The sequence below is a fragment of the Fukomys damarensis genome, unplaced genomic scaffold, assembly GCF_012274545.1.
Source record: "Fukomys damarensis isolate Sample0158 unplaced genomic scaffold, DMR_v1.0_HiC HiC_scaffold_32, whole genome shotgun sequence".
NCBI lineage: Eukaryota > Metazoa > Chordata > Mammalia > Rodentia > Bathyergidae > Fukomys > Fukomys damarensis.
Genome location: NW_022900944.1, coordinates 10,816,317 through 10,839,550, shown reverse-complemented (window position 1 = coordinate 10,839,550; position 23,234 = coordinate 10,816,317). Strand labels below are relative to the sequence as shown.

Here is a 23,234-nt window from a genome sequence, read left to right as displayed (position 1 = left end):
TTTTTATTTTTTATCTTTGTGGGATTTAGAATTCTGAGTTGAAAGTATTTTGATCTGGCACTATGAGACTATTTATATTTAGTGCTCCAACATTTTCTGGTTTGTGCAATTCCAAGGAGAAATCTGAAATAATGCTTTTCTTTGCTTCTATGTATGTAATTCTGATTTTCTCTGGTTACCTTTAATACTTTCTTATTATGTGTCTAGATGTATATATTCTTCTTCTGTTTAATTTTGCTTGGGATTCTCTGAGCTTCTTGGATCTATGTTTTAATTAGTTTTGGAAAATTTTCCACCATTATCTTTTTTTTTAATTGAGTGTATTGGTACATTTTAGGTATAAAGTACAGTTACTTTCATTATTGGGATCTTGTACCATTACATGACAGGTCTTGGTTCTCATTTTTTCCCCTTGTCCCCACCCTCCCTTCACCTCCTCCTCCCCTCCCCGTTTACAAACACTTCATTTCCAATTTTTCATGTTCTTATATTTTTTCTTTTCCCTTATTCCCTTCCCCTACCCTTCCCGCTTTCCCTTAAACCTTTAGCCCTTTTCTTCCTATTTTACATTGTTAATTATCCCATTAGGATCTTATGTACTATTATAGTTTTTTCACACCAGAGAAACTATTTGGTATTTACACGTGTGTGACTTATTTATTTTACTTAGGAGTATATCCTCAAAATGGATCCATTTTCCTGTGAATGAATCTAATTTCTCATTCTTTATGGCTGAGTAGTATTCCATTTTACAGGCAAACCACACCTTCTTTATCCAGTTTCCAACTGATGGGCAAATGGGCTGCTTCTATGTTTTAGCTATTACAAACTGTGCTGCTATAAACATAGATGCACATATATCACTGTGATATGATTCTTGTTTCCACCATTATCTATTTAAACATTATTTTCTGACCATTCTTTTTTTCTCTTCTTGTACTGCGATTTTAGTTGTACATGTGTTGAACCAAGGTATTATCCCATAGCTCCTGGGTCATCTGTCCTGTTTTTCCCCGCACTGTTTTGCTCTATTTAAACAAGGTGACTTTTGTGGAGCCACCACCCATTCCTTCCTCAGACTTACCAAATCTACAAGCCACTGGAGACAGTTGTCCTCTGTTTTTAAAATTCCTAACATTTCCATTTACTTTTAAAAATTTCTATTACTCTGCTTCAATGGCTAATTTGTTTTTTGGAAGACGCTGTATAGTTATTTCCACTTTCCAGTGTGTTAGTTCTGACATCTATGTTATCTTTGAAGCTGGGGTCAAGTGATTTATCTTGTGTTACTGGGTTGTTTCCTGTGTGTTTTAATGTTAGATTCAATGTTCTACATCAGGTTTAGGAGAGTAAAGAGAGAAGTAAGCAGGATGGATGACTAGAAATGGGCATGCCTCATCTTTTGTTAGACTGTGTGTGTGTGTGTGTGTGTGTGTTTGTGTGTGTGTGTGTGTCTGTGTGTGTCTGTGTGTGTCTGTGTGTCTGTGTGTGCTGTTACCTTGGTTGCTGCCTTAGTTACTTTTCCATGTCACAAAGAAACAATACTTAACATCCACAAACTAAAGGAGGAAAGGTTTATTTTGGCTCAGTCTGTAGAGGTTTCAGTCCATAGTCGGCTGGCTCCAAGGCAGCACAGTATGGCAGAGCAGAAACAGGACAGGCAGGAAGCAGCAAAGCAACAAAGAAGCAACATGGAGCCTCCCTTTCCCTTTCATTCCATCCCCAATACAAGGCCTTTGGTTGTTGTCACCCACACCGAGGGTGGGCCTTCCCATTGTCCACACCCAGAACTCTGCTAATCCAGTGAACTGATTTAGTTATTATACCCTTAATCCATATCACATACCCTTAGTCCACATTCACATACCCTAGATTTAACCACTTTTAAAAAAGCTTCACCAATGAACACATGAAGTTTTAAGGGGACATCTAAATATAAGCCATAACAGTTATCTTCAGTGCACCACTTGCTTCAAATTCTTATAAGGTTACTGTTAGATAGGGCTTCAAAATTGAGCAGTCCTTGAGATAGGCAACTGGGGGCTATGTGAAAAGCAAGTGAGGCATGAAAAACAAAGAAGATGTGATTCTTTTTTATTTTTGCTTCATTTTCTTAATCATTAGCCATACATAAAATCTGAACAACTTACGGTTTCAAGATGTAACCCCAAATAATGTAACTTCCTCTAAGCATGTGGATAAGCTCCAGGGCCAATTTAATGTCCAGACCATGGGGGCGGGGGTTGAAAAAAGTCTTGAGGTCTTGAAACAAATCAATGGAGACATTCCACCAAAAGGGTAAACAGGAACTTTATTTTTTATGAAGTTGGGCCAAACAAGCCCATTTTTTTAAATGATAGAACAAAGACCTGAGAGAAAGGAAATGATATTCCTGGAAAGCACATTTAATCACATAAAACTTGCCTGAGCCTTAATTAGATGCAACTGCCATCTTGGTGCTTGCCCACATTCAAGCATGAAGGTGTATTGTTTCTATTCATTTGTTATTCTGAAAACCTAATACTATGTAATAAATTCTGCTTGTCTCTGTGTGATTTCCCGTATGATGTTTCATCTGAATTCTCCTGTTAGAGACACAAGAACCAGTGGAGCTTCAGAGATTCCACATGGTGTTGGGACCTGGCTTCCTAGTGACATCACATTGAGCTTTTCCTATTCTAGCAAACTTGTGTGAGTGCTGGTTTCTAAAAGAGCTTCTTATTGACTTGTTCTACCTTTGGCTTTAGGCCTGTCCTGCACACCTGCCCTTCAGGAATGGCCTGTGTCCACACTTTCATTTTCCCTAACAGATTTCAGGTACTTGGTGCCTGGTATTTGCTGAGTTAAAGGTGGCCTCCAGGAGTAGTTTTTCTTGCCCTGGTCTCATCTCAACTTCAGGATTTTCTTCAGTCTTGAAATGGGCTTTCTCAGTGATTCTGCCTTCCCTAGTAGTAAAAAGTCTCCAATAATTCAAACCCCAAAGAGTTTCCTGTCCCACACTAGGTAGTATGAACTTTTAAAATTTTAATTTTTCTTCATTTCAGGAGGTCTATGGAGAGAGAAGCCCCTAAGAGAGATCAGTTTTCCTGATCTTCCCTAATTATTATAGGATTTGTTCTTTAAAAGAGAAGGATCTGAACTGGGCTTCATGTCTGCACTTAGAGGCTATTTTCTCCAGTTTCATTAACTGCTTCAAATTTTTCCCATGAACAGCTGATAAAGGTCCTCAGAGAAGGGTCTGTAAAGGGTGTAAACACCTCCATGGGTCTGCGGATCTATAATATTGACGTTCTGGTTTTTATTCCTTTTTCCTGGCATATAACTCCCCAAAACTGTAGAATCTGAAATGACAAATATTTTTTTGTGTTATTGATCTGGCTTATGGCTGGCATCTTCTAGGTAGCTTCGGGATGAGGAATGGTCACTGGAAAAGTAAAGGCAGGATTGATGGTCTGGGACTAGAGTCCCACCCCCAGCCCTCCTGGGAATGGAAAGGAGACTGAGGAGTGAGTAGATTGCTGATGTCCAATGATTTAACCAATGAGTCCTATGTAAGAAAATCTCCAAAGATAACTTAAAGGACAGGGGTTAGGGAGCTTCTAGGTAGCTGGATATGTGGTGGCTCCTGTAGGGTGGAGCACCTGGGAGGCCATGGAATCTCTGTGCCTCTTCTTCTAAACCTTAGCCTGTGCATAACTTTCATCTGTACCCTTGTTATGAAACCTTCACACGTGTGTCCCTGAATTCAGTGTGCCACTTGAGCAAGAAAATCAAACTCAAGAAGGGACTTGTGAGTTGATAGCCAGTCTATAAGAAGCACAGGTATTATTGGCATTCAAGATGGGACAGTCCTGTTCAGTTGAGCCCTCGACCTGTGGGATTATCCTCAGGCAGAACTCAACAAAGGTAGAAGACACTCAGCTAGTGTCTGCTGCAGAATTAGTTGGTGTATGAGGAAAAACAAACCCTGACACAATGTCAGAAGTAATCAGTGTTGTGAGTGGACAGAAGAGGAAACTGAGTATTCTTTTACTCAAATTCTAAGGATTTTATACTCACATTCTAAGAGACATTTGATCTTTAGCCTTTCATTAAATTTGGCTCAATTTCACATGTAGAATGACCCAATCTTCCAAATGTAGAGAGAAAGTAAGCTGAGGCTTACATTCCAGCTACCCTCAAAGTAACTGTCTTCACAGTTTCAGGAAAATCATCTGCCTTATAACTTCTGCTCTTTGATGCAATTAAGATTTTGAGGATAATCCAGTTGTTCCTTGCTGTAGGGGTGAAAGTGAGACTCTTTGGAGCTTTTCACATCCCAGCTGAATACAAAAGACTCTGCAAGAGTCTGATGCTTTAGGGAAGGATTTACTCCAATATGGTTATTTCCCAGACCTGAAGTGAACCAGGGTACAGTTTTTGGAAGGCACAGCCTCATAAAGGGGCCTGGAAGACTACTGTATACATTGAATAAGGGATTGCAGACCTGTGGAAAGATAAAAAAGACAATGCAGCAATGCTACAGACTCACTATGGAACCTCTCCTTTATCCCTTTCTAGCTATGGTTGGAATGTGCCATATCAGGCACCTCCATGGGCACCTCCAATAGAGGAGAAAGATACTAGGGCTGGGGATTTAGCTCAGTGGTTCTGCCACCTGCCTTGCAAGTGCAAGGACCTGAGTTAGAACCCCAGTGCCCCCAACACAAATAAAAATACTGCACCCTGACTATACCAGTCTCTTGTTGGAAATTTTGGGGGGAGGCAGAAATGAAGCAGGTCCAAAATCCCTTTAGTATTTTAATGTGCTTAGCCTGATGGACTCTGCACCTACAGGCCAAGCTATCCCTATAAAGACAGCCTTCCTATAGATGGAGCTTCTCTCTATATGTTCTCTCTGAAGAGGATGGACTTATCTCCAGCCAGACATGGACAGTGGTTTGATCTCCAAAAGAACATTTATTTCACAAATTGAAGATACAAGAACAAACATGCTTTCTCCCTGGCTGCTGCTATCCCCAACAATCAATTTCAGCCTCTACAAGATACGCCTTCTGCCTATAAACACCTTCTGTAGAATACCCCTCTGTTAGCTGCTCCGGGATAATGAGGCTGGCTGATCTTCTTGCTCACTTCTCAATGTGTTCTCTCTGGGGTGGCTTCTCCACTGCCTCCTTGGCCCTGAGTTCAGTCCAGAAAGTTGTTTCCTTCTCTTTTAGCCTCTGGGAAGCCTGGGTACTGGCACCAATTTGTAAGTATCCTTCCTTTTGATCATACTTTGGCCAGTGGGGCAGCCCCTCTCCATTGGGGTTCCTGGGAACAGAATCAAATACAAATTTTCCAAGGCTGCTCTATGGTCCCCATATTTTTCTAAGGCTTTCAGGGATCCCTTATTTTCCCAGAGGTCTCTATACCTCCAGAGATGGTGATCTTTCTACCTCCTCGGACAGCCTGTGGGTCTGTAGACAACAGTCAGAGCACTATGGTCACACGATCATGGATCTGATCACTCAGTGTTCAGAAGCCACCTTTCCCAGTAGATGTGGCCTACCATACCCTATCTCGCCCACCAACCCTGTTACAACTTTGCCATCAGCCTCACCCTTTGCGAGCAAAGTTGGCCCAGAACTTCATCACCATCTTGCTGAGGTTGATCTCCTCTTCTAAGACAGTCAGAGCACTATGGTCACACGATCATGGATCTGATCACTCAGTGTTCAGAAGCCACCTTTCCCAGTAGATGTGGCCTACCATACCCTATCTCGCCCACCAACCCTGTTACAACTTTGCCATCAGCCTCACCCTTTGCGAGCAAAGTTGGCCCAGAACTTCATCACCATCTTGCTGAGGTTGATCTCCTCTTCTAAGGCATGCTCTGGGGGAAGAGAAAAAACCTTTTTGCTATACAAATTATAGTTCATAGATCTGAAGCAATAGCAGCATGATTTGAAAGCTTGTTAGAAATTCAATATCTTGGCCCTTAAGCGATCATGGATCTGATCACTCAGTGTTCAGAAGCCACCTTTCCCAGTAGATGTGGCCTATCATACCCTATCTCGCCCACCAACCCTGTTACAACTTTGCCATCAGCCTCACCCATTGCGAGCAAAGTTGGCCCAGAACTTCATCACCATCTTGCTGAGGTTGATCTCCTCTTCTAAGGCATGCTCTGGGGGAAGAAAGAAAACCTTTTTGCTATACAAATTATAGTTCATAGATTTGAAGCAATAGCAGCATGATTTGAAAGCTTGTTAGAAATTCAATATCTTGGCCCTTACTCCACACCTACTGAGTCAAAATATGCATTTTAAGAAGACCTTAGTTAATCGTGTGCACTTCAAGCCTGAGAATGGCTGATCTAGTACATGAACATACAATCCAAGAATGAATTGGGTGCCTTTGTCTTACATACCTGGCTCCCTCTACCCTTTAGGGTCATAACTCCACACCCAAGTTTCCCGTACTTTGAGAGATCACTGTCTTCTCTGGGTCTCTTCTTAATGTCCCAAACACCCACATTTTACAGTCTAAAAAATATTAGCACTGCAAATACCCTAAGGAATCACCCAGTGGGAGATGCCCAGAGGCATATGTGGATCCAGCTATGAGGTGGGTCGCACAACATGCAACTGCAAAAAATGAAAGTATTGAAAACATTGGTGAAAAGATTTTGTCTGCATATTATATTTTTAAATAGATTAAATATACGAATTTTAAGTATATAGATATGTAAGGCACAGATATGCATAAATGTGTACTAGACCCTACTCAAAATTAGCAACAGTTCCACCCTTCCCCTCACTCACATTCAAATAGATTCTGGTGAATCAGAAATCAAGCAATGGCCCAGGACCCTACAGTGACCCACTGCCTGTGCTATTGATGTCACAGGTCAGGATTCTGAGAATGACTATGGTTTGGGGCACTTGATACACATCTTGCTGCATGTGTGTTAGAACAGAAGAAAGGCTGGGGCCTGCCCAATGTAGCTTGCTCCTCTGAGAAAAACCAAGAAAAGGAGAGAAAAATAAACTTGCCTGTGGCCACCATATCGAGGCCAGAAATCAGACCTCTTTACCAGCAAAGGGGTCATTACCTTTTAAAAATGGGATCCCCAAGACGGAGTAGACCTCATCCCCATGGTCTGCTATCACAGTCTTGGGTTTCAGGTCTGATGAAAAGCTTGGGCGATAATGGAACTCATACATGTAGGTAGGGGCTCCAGCATCTAAGAAGACATGGATCATGCACAGTTAACATTACCAGACACAAATCTGGCTGGTGTCAAGGTCTCTAGCGCTGTAGGAAATCTGGTTTTTAGCAGTGGAGAGAAATGGAGTCTCAGGAAAGCTCCTGAGTGGTTTAGGGCTACAAACTAGTTAAGGTGAAAATGGGACTTGAGTAAGATATTGGTTGAGTGAATGCATGAATGAGTGTTGAAATCATGTATCAATGCATTTAAAATGACCCTCACAAGGCCACTGTTTCAATGCACATAAACCTCTTTGCCTCCTGACTTATTTGTACACAATATCTTCATATATTCAGTTCACAGTGGATGTGTTGCATTGGTAACAAACTAGTACTGATTTATTTCTGAAAGTTCTATAGACTGAGTGGATCTAGTCAGCCTAATTTTTAATATTTCTAGTGTTTTTATCACCCATTCTTAGAAGAGTAAAGCAATTCCAAGCTGCTCCTCTGAAAGCAATAATAATTTAATATAAGCATAAGCAAAGAAAAAAACAAGCTGTCTCTTGTGTCTCAGGAAACTTCAGAACTAAAACTCTATATTTCTCTATCACCTTATATAACCCTGGTTCATTCTTGGTTCAAGGAGTGTTCATGCAATACAGTAGCATCAGAGAAAAGAGGGTCAGGGAAAGATGAGCCTACCTCTCTTTTGACCTCCCTTCTTATTCCTGCCTTTTTCTTTCACCCGCAAACCCCTCCTACCCAAGCCCTAAGAAGATATTATTTTCCCTTTTGATTGGATCATTGAAGCCACCAACACCTGTTCTCTAAGGTCTAACTCATAGACTCCAGCCTGAAATCCCCAAAAGTTGCATTGATCATAGCCCACAAAAGTTGGTGAAAGTCAACCCAACATTAGTCTGGTGGAGAAGTCTGACACCCTTTCCTCTTTGGATACAGTAAGAAACCTGGAAAATATGAAAAAAAAAGAAAAGAAAACTGAACAACAACAAAATCACTCTAATTCCACCATGTAAAGAAAGCCTCTTTTGATATTTTAGCGCAAACATCTTTTATGTATATAAAATTAGAATAAAACTGTATATGCTATTTTGTAGCATAACTATTTCTTCACATTATTTAATATTCATCTGTAAAATGATTCAATAATGTGTGCTATGTATGAAGATATAGAATAGTTTATTTAATGTCCCTCTCAACTTTCATCACTGAACCTGTGGTTTAGCAAGAATTGGCATTTGGAACAAATAACCTTCTGTGGCTCTGTAATCCACTTGTTAAGCAAATGCTTCAAGGTCAAGGAGAACTTGTTCAAAGGATAATAACCTTTCCTTTGCTACTCACATGTTTAGGAAAGGAAATGAGACCACAATCATAGAAGAAAGACCTTTTGTGGATGACAGGATGCATTTTAGGCAGCAAAATACCCACACTGAGGTTCACAAAATTTGTATATCACGAAATGAACCTTCAAAGAAAAGTAGGGCACATTTTGAGTCGTAATCAGAAACAACATGAGAAGAAAAGACAAGAAGAGTTCTAGTAAACAAAATTATGTAAATGAAAATGTAGTATGATTTTGTTTTGTTTTTGTAGGGGAAGTCTTTTTAAAAATTATTTTAATATTCCAAATGAGAGAGGAAATAAATCCATGCTCTTACACACTGAAAAGAGATTTTCTAGTATGTATCAACAACTCTAAAAATGTTCCTGTGGTCTAACCCAGTAGTTTCACTTCTAAAACCTAATATTCAGAAAGTTACTAGAGCTATGGTAAACATTAATGCACATAAGACTCAACAAAATGTTATTGTAGTATCAAAATATAAGCAGCTATCCTAAATATCTAATGGGAAAGGAATAGCAAATTTTAGGCACCCATTCTATGAAAAAATAGATATTTTCAATGGAGTTTTATTGACAGTAAGGGAATTCTTATAATGATCTCTGAATAAAATTGTGATATAAAATTAATTTTAAATGATATTCAAGATATAGAAAATTTATTAGAAAATATACTGGAAAAATTGGCAGCAGATAGTGCTGGGAATAGGAATTTTTAGTGATATCTAGTGTCTCTTGTGCATTCCAATATTTTAAAAACTTCTATAATTTGAACATATTAATTTATATTCGGAAACATTATTTTAATCAGGAAGAGTGAAACAAATACAAAAACGAAAATTGATAAAATCTGTGTAGTGCTCACAGAAAGACTCTGAACTCAAAGCTATAAAATATCAGAAGAAAGATACAAGTCCAGGATAGGGAGAAACCACAGGATGTGTAGGCAGAGACCCCCTAGATCAGACGTACAGCAGGAGACACACTCAAGTTCATGGAAGCACAGATTGTACCCCAGTGGGCCCTTGGGGAGGCTTCATCAGGAGGAGAAGGAAACAGTAGTTAGCACCTGTGTATCACTGTTCTGAGGGGTACCCGTGCACTTACTTCATCCACTGTAGGTGAGATTTATCCTGCTATAAAGCACTGAAGTATAAGACCTTTCCAAAACAGCACAGTCGACCACAGACATTTTTTTGGGGGGGCTTTAGACTAGAAAACGAAAGCTTCTATCCACAAAAAGGTCATATGAGTCTCCCCAAATGGCACCCCAGAAGGAGATACGATATGTGATCAAAATATACAGTACATAATTAGATTTTTTTAAACTTATTACAGTAAAAGACACACTGCCACTAATCCCTCTCAAAAAATGCTCCCCTGTGCTTTGGGGAGTATTTACCCATCATTCTTGCTACTTTCTACAGCAGTTCTACAGGTTCTCTTTCATGAGTGTCTTTATAATTGTATTTTTAAAACTATGGCAAATGCTGCTGCTGAATGCCAGCCATGGAAGGGCAGGCTCATAAAAACACGACAGTGTGTCCTCATCTATGTCATTCACTGGATTTTCCACCATGCGACTTCTGGCTCTTCTCAAAGTCAAAATGACCCTGAAAGATTTGAGTCAATTCAGAACATCAAGGCATCTAAGTCCAACCAAAGATACTCAAGAAAGCAGACTTCTGGAACTGCTTCAGAAAGTGGCAGGAATTATGGGATGTGTGTGTTCCAAGTGAGGGCAGGTATTTTGAGGGGAATTAATGGCAATGTACTGTAATACATTTTTTTTTTTAAAAAAATTTTAAATATTCACCATATATTTTGATCACACAACATATTTCCTTCTGGATGGGCTCAGCCAGCCCTAACTTTGCATCCCACCCACACAGCTTTGGGACAAAGTGGAAAGGTCCCATTATAGACTTCACTCTGGCCCTCATCTTGCCTATTGCTGTACACACTGAAGCAGAAAAACCAACCAGACGTTGACACACTCCAGACCTTCTCTTCATGCTCCTCCGATTCCTCCATTAGGGCTTCTTGATCTTAAGCAATCACTGATGCTGCATTTCACATGCAGCTTCCCCCAGTTCTGGTAGCTTTATCAGACTACTTGCAGCTACCTCTGACCTTGGAAATCTCAAGGTTAGTTTTAGGTGTCAGCTTGCCTGGATTAAAGGCTATAAAGGGAATGGATAAACCATTAATTTGGAGGTGTTTCTCTAAGAGTGTTTCCAGAGGAGAGTGATATGTGCATCCTGAGGGCTGAGAGAAAGCTCCATCCTCAATGTGGCCAAGACAATTGGCTAGAGTTGGAGTTGGGGGAGAAAAAGACTGAGAAAAGGTGATTTCTTCTCCTATAGCTAAGACACTCTACTCCTGTTCTTGGGCATTGGAACTCCAGGATCTCTGGCCTTTGGGCTTCAGAGCTTGTACCAGTAGCCTGCAAGGGTCTTAGACCTTTGATGTCAGATGAGAATTACACTTTGGACTTCTGTGTCCAGAGGACTCCAAACTGGTCTGAGTTGTGTAACCAGCATCCTAATTTCTCTGGGTTGCCTCCATAGCCTCCATAGCCTCCATAATCCCAAAACTGATTTGCCCTGTAAATCCCCTCACCTATTCATGTACATATATTCTATTTGTTCAGTCTCTCTAGAGACCCTAATACATCTTCAAAGATTCTTCATTTGATATTTGTATTCCATCCCCATTACTATCATAACTGCAAGAAAGGAGCTGCTGTGAGAGATGCTGGTGATGCCTCAGTTAAATCCCCTGTTTCTGGAAAGACCAGCCTGACTTCTACCTCCAGCATCTGTAGCTTTTTGCCTAAAGGATTTCTCTGGTAACTACAGACTACTCTCCAATATGTTTGCAGTAGGCCAAAACACTATAAACTTAACAATCCCTTAGAATAGCCTTCAATCTATGATAGTCCTTATTCATGGGTAAATACCTAACCCCCATGCCACTCTGATAGGATAATCCTGAGATGTGTCTTCTGTTTGATTCCCAATTCCAATTGTATACAGGGTACATGTGCTCATCAATGGATGGTGTCCCTCTTATTCCTATATCACTTCCTCATCAACTCACTGGTATTTTCTGGGATCACTTTTCTAAATAATTCATTGGATTTGCAACCTTTTCTCAAGAGTCTGTAGCAGCTATCAGAATTAGAAGGCATCTCTCAGGCAATATGGAATCAGTCATAAAAACCTAACTCTTCCCAGTTTCCACATCTCACTTCACTAACAGGTGGAGAGGCAAGATGGTGAGTGATTGTCCATCTTTCAGCCAATTTCTGGAACTCACCTCTGTGGCCACGGGCCACAATAACAGATGGAACAGCAAACATCACATCTCCCATCAAGGCGAGAAACAGGTCTTTTTTTTTGACAAGGTCATCTGTGCCTCCTAAATACTCCTCAGTGGCCACTGGAGCCAGTTTCTCAGAGATGTTCTGAAATGAATCAAGAAAATGATCACCCCCACCTGGAGAGTAATTCAGCTTCTCATGCCAGGGAAAAAGGCTTGTGAGAATGATGAACCTGTCGGGCCCTGTGAAAATTCCTCCTGGGATGATAAAGTGGGAAAAACAGAAGAATAGGAACAGAACTCCAGGTTCCTGATGTTGTTTTACCGTTGAATTGGTCTGTGATTTGGGGCTGCATGCCTGTACTTCATTGATTCTCAATCAATTCCCTTGATTCCTCAGACACTTACTGTAAGAGGGTAGGACTTCCACAAGAGTGATGTGGCTGTCTTTTGGTCCAGCTTGCCTTCAGAGAGTGGAAAGCCCATCATCTGTTTAAAAATATGGTCATATTCTCATGGGCCAGTGGGAATTAACAGGAAGAACCAAATTAACCAACAGAACAAATCAGTACACAATGAAAGTCCTGTTTTTCAGGTCTTAATGGCTCTTGTCTTCAATAAATGTGCCTTCCAAGCTGTGGCACTTGGCTACAACACTGAGCTGTAACACTCAACCATGCCTCTGAGCTGTGGCATTTAGCTGTGATGCTGAGCTGTAACACTTGGCTGTAGCACTGGGCTGCTCTGCTCTGTTGCAACATTGGGAGCTATTGTACTCCAGCATGACTCTCCTGGACTGCCAGCTCCTTCCCCTTCCTAGGGACTCTTGCATTTTTCAATTGTACAATTACTTTTTCTGCAGGCCTCCCAGCCTGGATGCTTTAGGATGCTTAAGTGAAAAGGCAGCGTGTCAGGAGCAATTCTACATAATTTTGGGAAAAATCATTTCACAATTAAATTATGATTAGGCCTAGTTCCTGCCTATAGGTTGGGTATGGGATGTTGAGACATAACTCCATTTTTGCCTCTGGTCACAGCTAAAACCTCAATGGTCCAGTGATGCTGTGATGCTCCAGGACAGGATTACATCATATAAAGACATCCTACGGAGAAACAAAATCATCTGCATAGTTCCTCCTTGCTCTAGGATTATCACTGCCACTGCCCTCTGAGTCATCTGTTGCATTTGTTATTCCCAGTGTACTAATAAAGATGTGGCAAGCTCAGGGTCTTTGTCTTTGCTGCCCAGAGCAGCATTGATCAGTCTCAAAGCTCGGCTTTTTTTTTAGTCTCACTTCTGTCTATATATTATTTAATTTTCCTTGTGCTGTTGTGGCTCACATGAGACTAGAACTTACTGCAGAAATTCTAGTTAATGTCCCCTTTCCCTGTTCCCTACAGCAGAGTGTTTGGGGCTACACCACACACAGGGCTATGTCCACTCAAACCAATTGGACATCTGCCCTGAACTCCAAAAGGGGTTGGATAAAGAAGAGTTCATGAGACCCAGTAATGATAGAGGTTTGACAGTGAATCTAAAAGGCCTCCACATTCTCACCGTTGGAATATACCAGCCAAACTCCTGCTTGTTGATTCCCACGATGTAGGGGACAGTGCTGAAGTTCTTTCCAGCCAGAATCTCTTCTGGTGCCTTTGGAAGCACCACTCCATCAATCACAGTGGTCAGGAAGGGATAGCTCTAGGTAAGAGAGCAGCAGTTTCTGTGACTCCACTTGCCCAGGTACCACCATATCCCCCTCTCTGCCCATCTGAGCACAAGGCTGACACTCCAAAACTGCATGGCCATGAGCAGTGACAACAGAAGCTCAATCTCTTAAAAAGAGGGCCGAGTCATTGTGACCTCAAAGGAAAGGAGAGTTACTGGTTAGCTTATGAAAGGGTGGAAAACTTCACTCAAAGTAAATATAGGTTGAATATTTCTTATTTAAAATGTTTGTGATCAAAAGTGTTTTTGATTTGGAAGTTTTTTCAGATTTTGGAATATTGGCATATTCATAATGAGACATTTTGGAGATGAGATCCAAGTTCAAGCATGAAAATCATTTACTTCTCATACACACCTTACACAGAGAATGAAGGTAATTTTATACAATATTTTCAATGTATCTGTGAGGGCACTGTGGAGGGCACTGGTTGCATTATGTCAGCCCTCAAAACATTTTGGATTTGGGAGGATTTGGGATTTCATATTTTCAGATTAGGAATCCTCAATCTGTCAGATTGATTAGGTACATAGTTCATTCACTATAATTTACAATATGTGATTCAATTTGAAATGTATGTATGTGTGTATGCATGTATGTATGTATGTATGTATCTACCTGTCTGTCTTTCTGTCTATAGTTGATTCTTGTCACTCAATAAGAATACTCTATAAACTTGCCACGAACACTGAATTAGTGAAGACTGAGCCATTGATCTGAGGGGAATTCAGGATAAGCCCCTGGTTACATTTTTTTGTCATTTGTTGAATCTGTCTGTCTTTCTGTCTATAGTTGATTCTTGTCACTCACAATAAGAATACTCTATAAACTTGCCACGAACACTGAATTAGTGAAGTCTGAGCCATTGATCTGAGGGGAATTCAGGATAAGCCCCTGGTTACATTTTTTTGTCATTTGTTGTATGTATAAGTTTTGTTTTAAGATATTTATGTAATACAGATTTCTCAAAAATAATTAATTGCAAGTAGTATTTATTAGTGACAAAACACCAGTCAGGAAGGGCTTAACATTTTCTTTAGCTTCAGCATCTTATACATTATACTTCTTAATATTTTATTTTATTAATTCACAAATTTATCGTTTTCCACAGCTGCATCACATGATATTGATATTATATTACTGCTTCTCAGAATAGACTCATTTACAAACAGTTAAATATCTTTCTCTTTTGGTTGTACTGTGTTGTTTACTCATTAACACTGAACTCACAGTCAATGGTACCATAAGACAAGGCTGAAGGAAGCTCATGCGCCACCTGTATTATATCTTTAAGCCACATCATAGCCTCCTGTATTTAGGAACCCTAGATGCCACTTCAACCCTGAGATCAGAAGCTATTTGAAACAAATAAATATATAAATGACTAACAAAAAGCACCAAAATGCCAAAAAAGAGAGAAAGCTATGGCACTAAATATACCACAAATGAACAGTTCTAGAATGGATAATGAAACAAGACAAAGCATTTCTTCGTTCAATTTCAGATGTGCATCACATGACTCAGTTCTCACTGCTCTGGGCATATCTGCCAACAGCCACAAAATACTGTGGGTTTGACACTGAGGTCACAAGCACATTTTTGCAAATAGGAGAATTCACAAGAACTGAATCTATGACTAATATGGGTTTGACTGTACATATATACTGTGCACTGTACTATGTACCTATTGATCTATCCATCTATAAACAGAGATCTTCACACTGAGCTCTTCACACTCAAGTTAAGAAGTGATAGAGCAATTAAGAAATGATAGAAGCCTCAGTTAAGAAGTGATAGGGCAATACTAATTTTTTTGTTGTTTTTTTTTTTTTTTTTTTTTCAACAGAATGTTTTGTTCCAGAAAAGTAACAGTTTGTGGGACTGGGCAGGCTCCTTCCCAATGTAACCAAATGTTTTGTAACTGTTTGAACTTTTTGTCCTCTCAGGAATGTTCTGTTAGTGCAGCCCTCTCAGGAATGTTCTCTAACCCAGCCCCTCTGCTTCTGTGAGCGTGTTCACACAGCTCGTGTTTCAGTAATGTTCTGTAATTTCACTCCTCTGCTTTCATGAGCCTTGCTCACCTATGCTGTAGATCCCTATATAAGGATGCTCTCATTTCTGGTAGAGCACTTAGACTTAGGAATATAAACTCCTCTGATCCTGCTGGGGTAATAAAGGTTTTTCTCCACCTCTTTCAGTGACCACTGGATTCTTGAATCTTCAAATTGTAACACACTAAAGCTTGGCTGTGCCTCAGAACTGTCAAAGTTGGCAATAGCATGGAACTGTTTCTCTTTGCCACAACAGAAGAGCACCATGAAGAATCTGGGATAAGCTAACACTATATTGACAAATATATTAATTTTAAGTTTTACCTTTGATCAAAAAACATGGTCACAGATTAAGAGTAAACTGATTCACAGGTCACCTTTTGGAAAGATGGTTCTGGGTAAAATTATATGTCCTGCTCAGTCACAAAGGTATAGTTATGAGCAACATGAATTCTGGACTTAGGCTACCTGGCTCTGAATTCTGGATCTGCTACTTACTAGCTGGTAACTTGGGAAAGTAACTTCACTTATATGCGCCTGGGTTTTCTCAGTTATGGAAACATCGGGAGCAAATGACTGAGCACACGCTAATGCTTAGCACAGCTCCTGGCAACTAGAAATGGCTCAATAAATATCATTTACCATTCACTAGCACTGCTATTAGATTCCACATGAGCACCTGGCCTATCTCCTACATTTTAGCTCCATACAAGAGGCCATATTTTTCTCTAGAACAGATAGAATGGGACAACTCCTATGACTTGAGATTCTATGGTTGCCAGGACCTGTGTCCACTCTTCAGAGGAAAGCGAATGATGGGCCAATTTGGCTAAGGGACAGGTTTGGTAAAGTAAGTATGATTGGATCCAGCACAAAGCACCCAAATCCTAACCCAATTGGGCTGAGACTAGAGAATAGGAGCTGGATACAACAATAGCTTAGAAAGGCTGCAGGGAGTGCTGGCAAAGGGAAGAAAATACATAATGGGCTATGTGGAATAGATGCTTGCTATCTGCAGTGGACTGAGTGAATAGTATTAGGGATGAACATTATCGATAGGTGAAAAGGTGAGAATTTCCAAACAGTAGGACCAGCCCAATCAAAGGGATATGGGTGTCAGTTTGTTTAATAAATCTAATTTCAGGAACTGTGAAGAGCCTTGGGATTGGAAAACTGCCTCAGGGTAAGGATAAAAGCCATGGCCATTTGATGTAGTGTATGTTTAGCACAATATCTGACACATCTGTGACACTCTATGTTTTGAGGTCTAACTGAATGGAGGTGAAGGGTTTTGTCTTGTAAGCAAGGTCAAGTTTTTAAAAAGGAGGATGACATGCTCTAAATATTTAGAAGGGCAAGTCTAGTGATACAACCGGGTGTGGAAGTAGTGAGGGAAAGATGAAATAGAAAATAATAAAAGTCTGGAAGACAGATGATGAAGGCCTGAGTCAGGCAGCATTTTGGAGGGGAACCATGAGAGAAACAATGCTGTCCCCTCAGTGGACACTGTGGCTGTCCTGTGAGGCCACATGACATCCTTCCTTCCTTTTTCTCACATCCCACATTTTGTCTTTCAGCAAGTCCTGTCAGCTCTTCCTTCAACAATATCCTGATCTCACCCATTTACTCTAGCCCCATTGCTGCAACCCTGTTGTAATCCACCAGGACCCTTTGCCTGGGCTCCTGCAGCACAGTGGCTTCCCAGATGGTCTCTCTACATCTGTCTTGCCCCTCCTCCTATCTAGTCTCTAACAGAATCAGAGACCTTTGTGAAATATGAGGTCAATTCACCGCTCTGTTCATGACCCCTGAGCACCACCTGCCCACCTCACTTTGAATCACAGCCTGTTTTCTCCCACTCACCACCCCATCTTCACCTCTCTGGATCCCAGCCTCTCATCTCCTCTCACCGGCATCACGCCAGAAGAACTGGCCTACTGCATCACGGCCTTTGCAGCTGTTGATTCTTTTACCTGGAACACTCCACCTCAGGTTTCCTGACTGCTTATTCTTTCTCATTCGGACCCAGGTGTCACCTACTCATCAAGCCATCCTATCCCCACAATTTATCTTCGCATTACTACCCACCTCTGCCTCCATTTCTCATTTTCTTTTTCTAACCTTCACTCTGACCATCACTGAACAAACCACACTGTTTACCTAGTTTTTCTACTGCACACTCCTTCCCCTGGAATGGAAGGCTTCAGGAAGGCAGAGAACCTTGTCTGTTTAACTTCTATATCCTACCTACTACAGATTCTGCTGCAATAGAATGTCCTTGTGAAATCTTTGCAGATTAGATGATTAGATCTCATTTCATTCTCAAAAAGTCTCTAAGAGAAGTGCTATGATCCCCAGGGAGGGAGCAGAGGACAGGATTTTTAGGTGCTGCAAAGTTAACATCACCAGACCTAGGAAATCCACCGGGAGGTAAGAGTGGAGGAAGGAGGAGAAGGGAGGGGACTGTGGGAGTTTCCTGGGTGATGGGAAATGGTAGTGTCCTCAGGGCTGAGATGCTATGCTCCCTTCAGGCAGAGCTAGCCAATGCTGTGTCCTCTTAGGAGACTGGTCCTCTTCAATCTGTGTCCTCTCGGGAGGTTTGTCCTCTTCCTGAGCCCCTTACCTAGTTCTCGCTGTCTCCAGAGAGTGGAAGGTTCTAGTGAGACCTAGTCCTACAGGGCCGTTTTGGGAGAAGAAAATGCAAATGCAAAGGGAATGGCTTAGTCTAGGGGACAGAATTCTAACTAGGAGAACTGGACTGGAAGTGAAGGAACTGGATTTCAATCCTGCCTCTGATTCTTTTGGCTGTGTTAACCAGAAAGTCACTACCCCTCCTCTACCTCAGAAATACACACACAAGGAGTGACTATGATTCCACAAAGGAGATTTCTTTCATTTATCGTGAATAGATGCTTAAAGGTGTTAACATTTAAAATTTGTGATTAAAAAAATCAAAAGTCCTTACCTCTCTGGGGTCTCCGTGTAAATTGAGAGTAAAAAATTTCTGTAAAACAAAGGCAGAGGATGGGGTAAGAAAATTTTCTTGGAGAGAAGCTGAACCTCTGAGCTGTGCCTCAAAGGCATGTATTCTCATCTAGCAGCTCCCTGGCTGGGTCTAGCAAAAGTGGGCAGGACATAAGCTTCATGAGAAAAGTGTAGAGGAGTAAGCCAGGGAAGAGGTAGGCACCAATAATGGAAGGACAAACCGTGAGACCCTGAGTCAAGGTCACTGGAACTCTGGGCAGGAAGTCCGCTATAGTGCCTACCCTTTTCTTATTAGCTAGATCTTCTTGTCCCACAAGGACATAAGCTGAAATATTTTCCTCTTTCCTGGCATTAGGAGGCAGTTTTGTTTTAATTCTTTAATAACCTTGGTCACCTTATGTGAACTATGAACTAAAACTCAAGCCCCAAAGTCACACTGGACTCAATCCATGGGCATACAGGCAATCCTCTCTGTTCTAGTGGTCTGCCATGGAGGTACTGGAGTATCTTCCAGTTTCCAAGGTCCATCCAGATTGAGAAATAAGGGACTCAGGTGACTTCTGAGCTCACATTCATGACTTCCCCTACAAATGAGTAGTTCCCATGGGCCCTGGATGCTGTTATCCCCCTGAGCTTCCCTATGTGGACAACTTGACATGATTGCCCATCAGTCTTTTGAGTGTCATTAGCTATATGGAGCATCCCAACTGGCTATAGTGAATGTGCTCTCTCTCTGTGTTCCCACTTCATTTAACCCATGGAGTACTTGGGAGTGCTTCCCTTTGGACAATTTCTTGTTCACAGGGACTTTGCTCAATTCATATCTGTTTGCTCCCCTTGACACTCTTCCTCTACACCTTTACCATGAATGGAAGCAGGAGTATAAGGCTACAAGGTGCAGCTCAATACACAGAGCACTTGTGAACTGGATGAACATATGAATAGAGGGTGAAAACCAGAAAATAGATGATGGATGGATTATTGCTTTTGTTGGAATGATGGCAGTGTATAGATATGATAACCGGATAATGCATAGATTTTAAAATTATTGAAGGAAGATGAATAAAACATTATGGATGAGTTGATATTTGATTTATAGAAGTATATCAATGGATTGGCTGAATTAGTGGCTGTATAGATGGATAATTAGAAAATGGATAAAAATGGGTTAATGGACCGATTGATGAGTGAACAGGTAGAGAGATGTTTCTTTCGTAATCGTAATTGAAGCACAATCTTAGAAAATCTAAAAGATTTGGTTATTGTAAGATTGTAATTTAGATAGATTCTTAATTGACTATTAGATATATTGACACTTTTCAGAAAAATCTTTGTGTTTAGTATCTTAAACCTCAAAATTAAAATTTGTGCTTACTTCTGTGAATATAAAAATATTTAATTTCCTACAAATACATCTGAATAAATAATGAGAAAATTTAAGTTTTTAGAGTTGGGGATTATATAATTTTTATTATATTATTTTTGGATATTTTTATCATTTGAGGTATTTCATAATAAAAATGGAAATACAAAATACTCAGTTTGGATCAGGGGGCTGACACTGACCAGCACAGGTGAGAAATTGACTTAGAAATTGATTTATTTAGGACAAGGGGAGAGCTGAATGGCTAGAGTCTAGGACCAAGTACATGGGGTGAGGTCACTAGAATGAGCATGCTTACCATTTTCAGTGTAGTCTGCAAGAGCTCTTCCTCTGTCTTCTGGCGCAAACAGTGAACCATGACAGCTGAAGAGGTGGTTTCACATCCAGCAATAATAGCAACTTGCTGCACAGATCACAGACAGGAGCAGAGTTCAAGAGCAGTGTTCCTTTCCTTTATCAGTACTGACAGAGGGGTATTATCTCATGCTAAAATTTTGAATGCAACAGTGGAGGCAGTAACCCGAAATATTCCAGACCAAAAGGGGTAGCTTCTGGTTTCTGCAAAGTGTTGCCTCACTTGCTAAATGTGGCATAAACCAGTTACAAAATAGTTGTGTCTTCTGTAACCTTATATCTGTTAAAATGGTTTGATGATCTGAAAACTGAATATCCAAAGAATAGCAGTATGGATGGGTATTGTAAGAATGGAATTACAAATTCAATTTTCTACTTTTTAAGTCCATTGGTACAAAGAGTTATTAAGTAAATCACTCATCTTCTAAAACAGAAAAGAAAGCTATTACTCTGAAACCACAGGGGAGTTTCTAAGCCCATAGGCAGATGAGGTGGTCATATGTACTGGCAGCCAACTGTAGCTGGGGAACAAGTCTTAGATGGATTGAGGCATGCCTTATGATGGGGCCGTGGTGCATATGCGTGGGTTCCCCAGTACCTCATACATGATGAATTGTAGAATCAGTGCTGGGGAAGAAAGGAAGAGGAAGGAGGGAGGGAGAAAAGAAAGAAGGGAAGGTGGCAGAAAGGAGAGAGAAAAGAGGGAGGGATGAAGGGACGGAGAAGAGAGGGGGAATGGGAGAAGAGAGAGAAACAAGAGTGTTGGCTTCCTTTCACTGTATAATTTCTAATTTCTGTTTGTTTACTAAATGCAGCCTCATACCTGCCGCCTCTGTTTCCATGAATAATAAGTTCCTCCTTGAACTAAACCTTGACACATGGGCACGTGTTCCAATAATCAAATAATTCTCAACAAAATCTCAAAAGTTCTACAAATTCTTTTATTTTGCTTTTATTTATACTTTGAATTTCTCTTATGACAGAAGCCATGTGGTATTTAAGCTTGTGTGTCTGACTTAGCATTATACTTTCTTTTTTTCTTTTTCTTTTTTTTTTTTGGTACTGGGGATCGAACTCGGGTCCTTGCACTTGTGAAGCAGGCCACCGAACCACTGAGCTAAATCCCCGGCCCCCTTAACAGTATACTTTCAGCTTTCCTACAACTAAAATATAGATAAAAATAAAGAAAACAGGGATCTAGGTCTTTTGTAAATGGATAGGGGACCAAGAGATGGAAGGAGAGAAGGGAGGGGAAGTGGACATAAAAATATTTAAGACACATAGTGTACATATACCAAGTATCCGCAATGAATGTAATTATGATATGTCATAAATGACTTAAAAGATAAAAAAGAAGAAAGGCAACAAGGGAAATGGATCTAGAGGCAGATGGAGAGAGGTGGGACAGGGAAAGGGAATAAAAAGTATCAAGATATGTTAAGTGCATATATCTATTTCCTAATATGAATATAAACATTTGTACTGCAAACATATATTAATAAAATTTTTTCTAAATTTTACAAGTTCTTGGTGCCTCTATTTCTTCCTTCCTGCTATATCTGGATGCTGCTCCAAATATTCCACCAAAACCAGCTCTCACAGATCTATCCACACCCTCCACATCACAAGCTTCAATGGACAGTCCTCAGAAGAACCATCAATGTTGATCACTTTTACCTTTAGCCCTCCGCTGCTACCCAGATAAATAAAAATCCTTACCACAGTTCCATACTACATGGTCCATGCCAATGTTCCCCACCTCCACTCACTATGAGTTCCCCCTGCTTTCTCTGCTCTGGCCACATCAGCTTCTTTCTTCACTCTCTTATAGTGAAGATGTTCAACTTCCTGATTCTGCCTCATCAATCACTGTTTCAGAAAGCCTTTCCTAGTAACTGCCCTCCTACACCAGCTAAATGCTTTTTAGGATTTTGTTTTCACATCAGATTCTGTTGTCTCTCCATTAGTTGTGTCACAATTCAAATCTTATTTGCGAGATTACACAATCTCCTTAACAGGAACTGACACTTTGAAAAGTTGTAAGGTATGTGGATATGTCAAAGTATTTGTTAAGTGAATGAATGGATGGAATATCCAGGTAGCAGCCCTGCTTACAAAGTTTCACTGAGAAATCCTTCAGACCCACATCCTTTATGTGAACCTATAGAGATATGAAATAATCACAAGCCTCTGCCCACTGCCCAACCTAGCATCCTGCCTTGATGTACTTTGAGAAATGTGGTCATTGGATAGTGTGTTTTACTGACCGAGCTCTAGTTCCACCTCTGCCCCATGCTCTTGCTGATCTTGATAGATCATTTCCATGCTCTGCTCCAGTGCTCTTGTTATAAATTGGGTGGATAGATCAGGCGTCTCCTTGCCTCGGACTCAACCACTGTCACTTCAGTGATTCTTCGATGATGTCAACTGAATTCCACCACCAGAAAGACCCCTGTGGATTCCTCCAGAACTTAGGAGAATGTGCAGGAGTGGTCCAAGGTGAGACCTACCTCAGCCCCAGCCCGGGTACTCTTCCTGAACAGACATGGAGTGAGGGCCACACCACTTTCAGAAATTGCCCGGTGGAAGAGGTTCTTGGTCAAGGGTGATAGTACCTGACAAGGAAGTGCAGATGAGAAGAGTTTATGCTCAAAGGGAGAGGGTCAGTGACTCACTCTCTGTAAGGGTTCTTCATAGAGCCTTAGCCTAGAGTATAGAACTTACAGCACATGATAGCTCTTATCTGGCTTGGCCTGATTCTTGGACTCATTTTAGGACCCAGCTTTGCTAACATAACCTCAACAAGGAGGAGCCCAGAGTCAGAGACTGAACAGGACATTTGTGGGGCATCCT

The 23,234-nt window shown here is 40.8% G+C and overlaps 1 protein-coding gene across 4 annotated transcripts in view; it reads right to left on the bottom strand.

The window, feature by feature from the left end:
* Positions 1-5,006: 5,006 nt before the first annotated feature.
* Positions 5,007-23,234, bottom strand: part of LOC104865997 (liver carboxylesterase 1) — a 29,992-nt gene continuing 11,764 nt past the window's right edge. For 2 of the 4 annotated variants that reach the window (XM_010629794.1, XM_010629811.1), the window contains 9 exons: positions 22,892-22,996; positions 20,326-20,430; positions 18,624-18,662; positions 13,442-13,582; positions 12,292-12,372; positions 11,881-12,028; positions 7,097-7,228; positions 6,097-6,169; positions 5,007-5,313 (listed from right to left, as the gene is read on the bottom strand). In XM_010629794.1, coding sequence (XP_010628096.1) covers positions 5,130-5,313; positions 6,097-6,169; positions 7,097-7,228; positions 11,881-12,028; positions 12,292-12,372; positions 13,442-13,582; positions 18,624-18,662; positions 20,326-20,430; positions 22,892-22,996 — 1,008 coding nt within the window. In that variant the 3' untranslated portion in view covers positions 5,007-5,129. Of the gene's footprint in view, positions 5,314-6,096; positions 6,170-7,078; positions 7,229-11,880; positions 12,029-12,291; positions 12,373-13,441; positions 13,583-18,623; positions 18,663-20,325; positions 20,431-22,887; positions 22,997-23,234 lie in introns of all 4 variants that reach the window. The other 2 variants (XM_010629802.1, XM_010629820.1) reach the window with 2 other exon arrangements.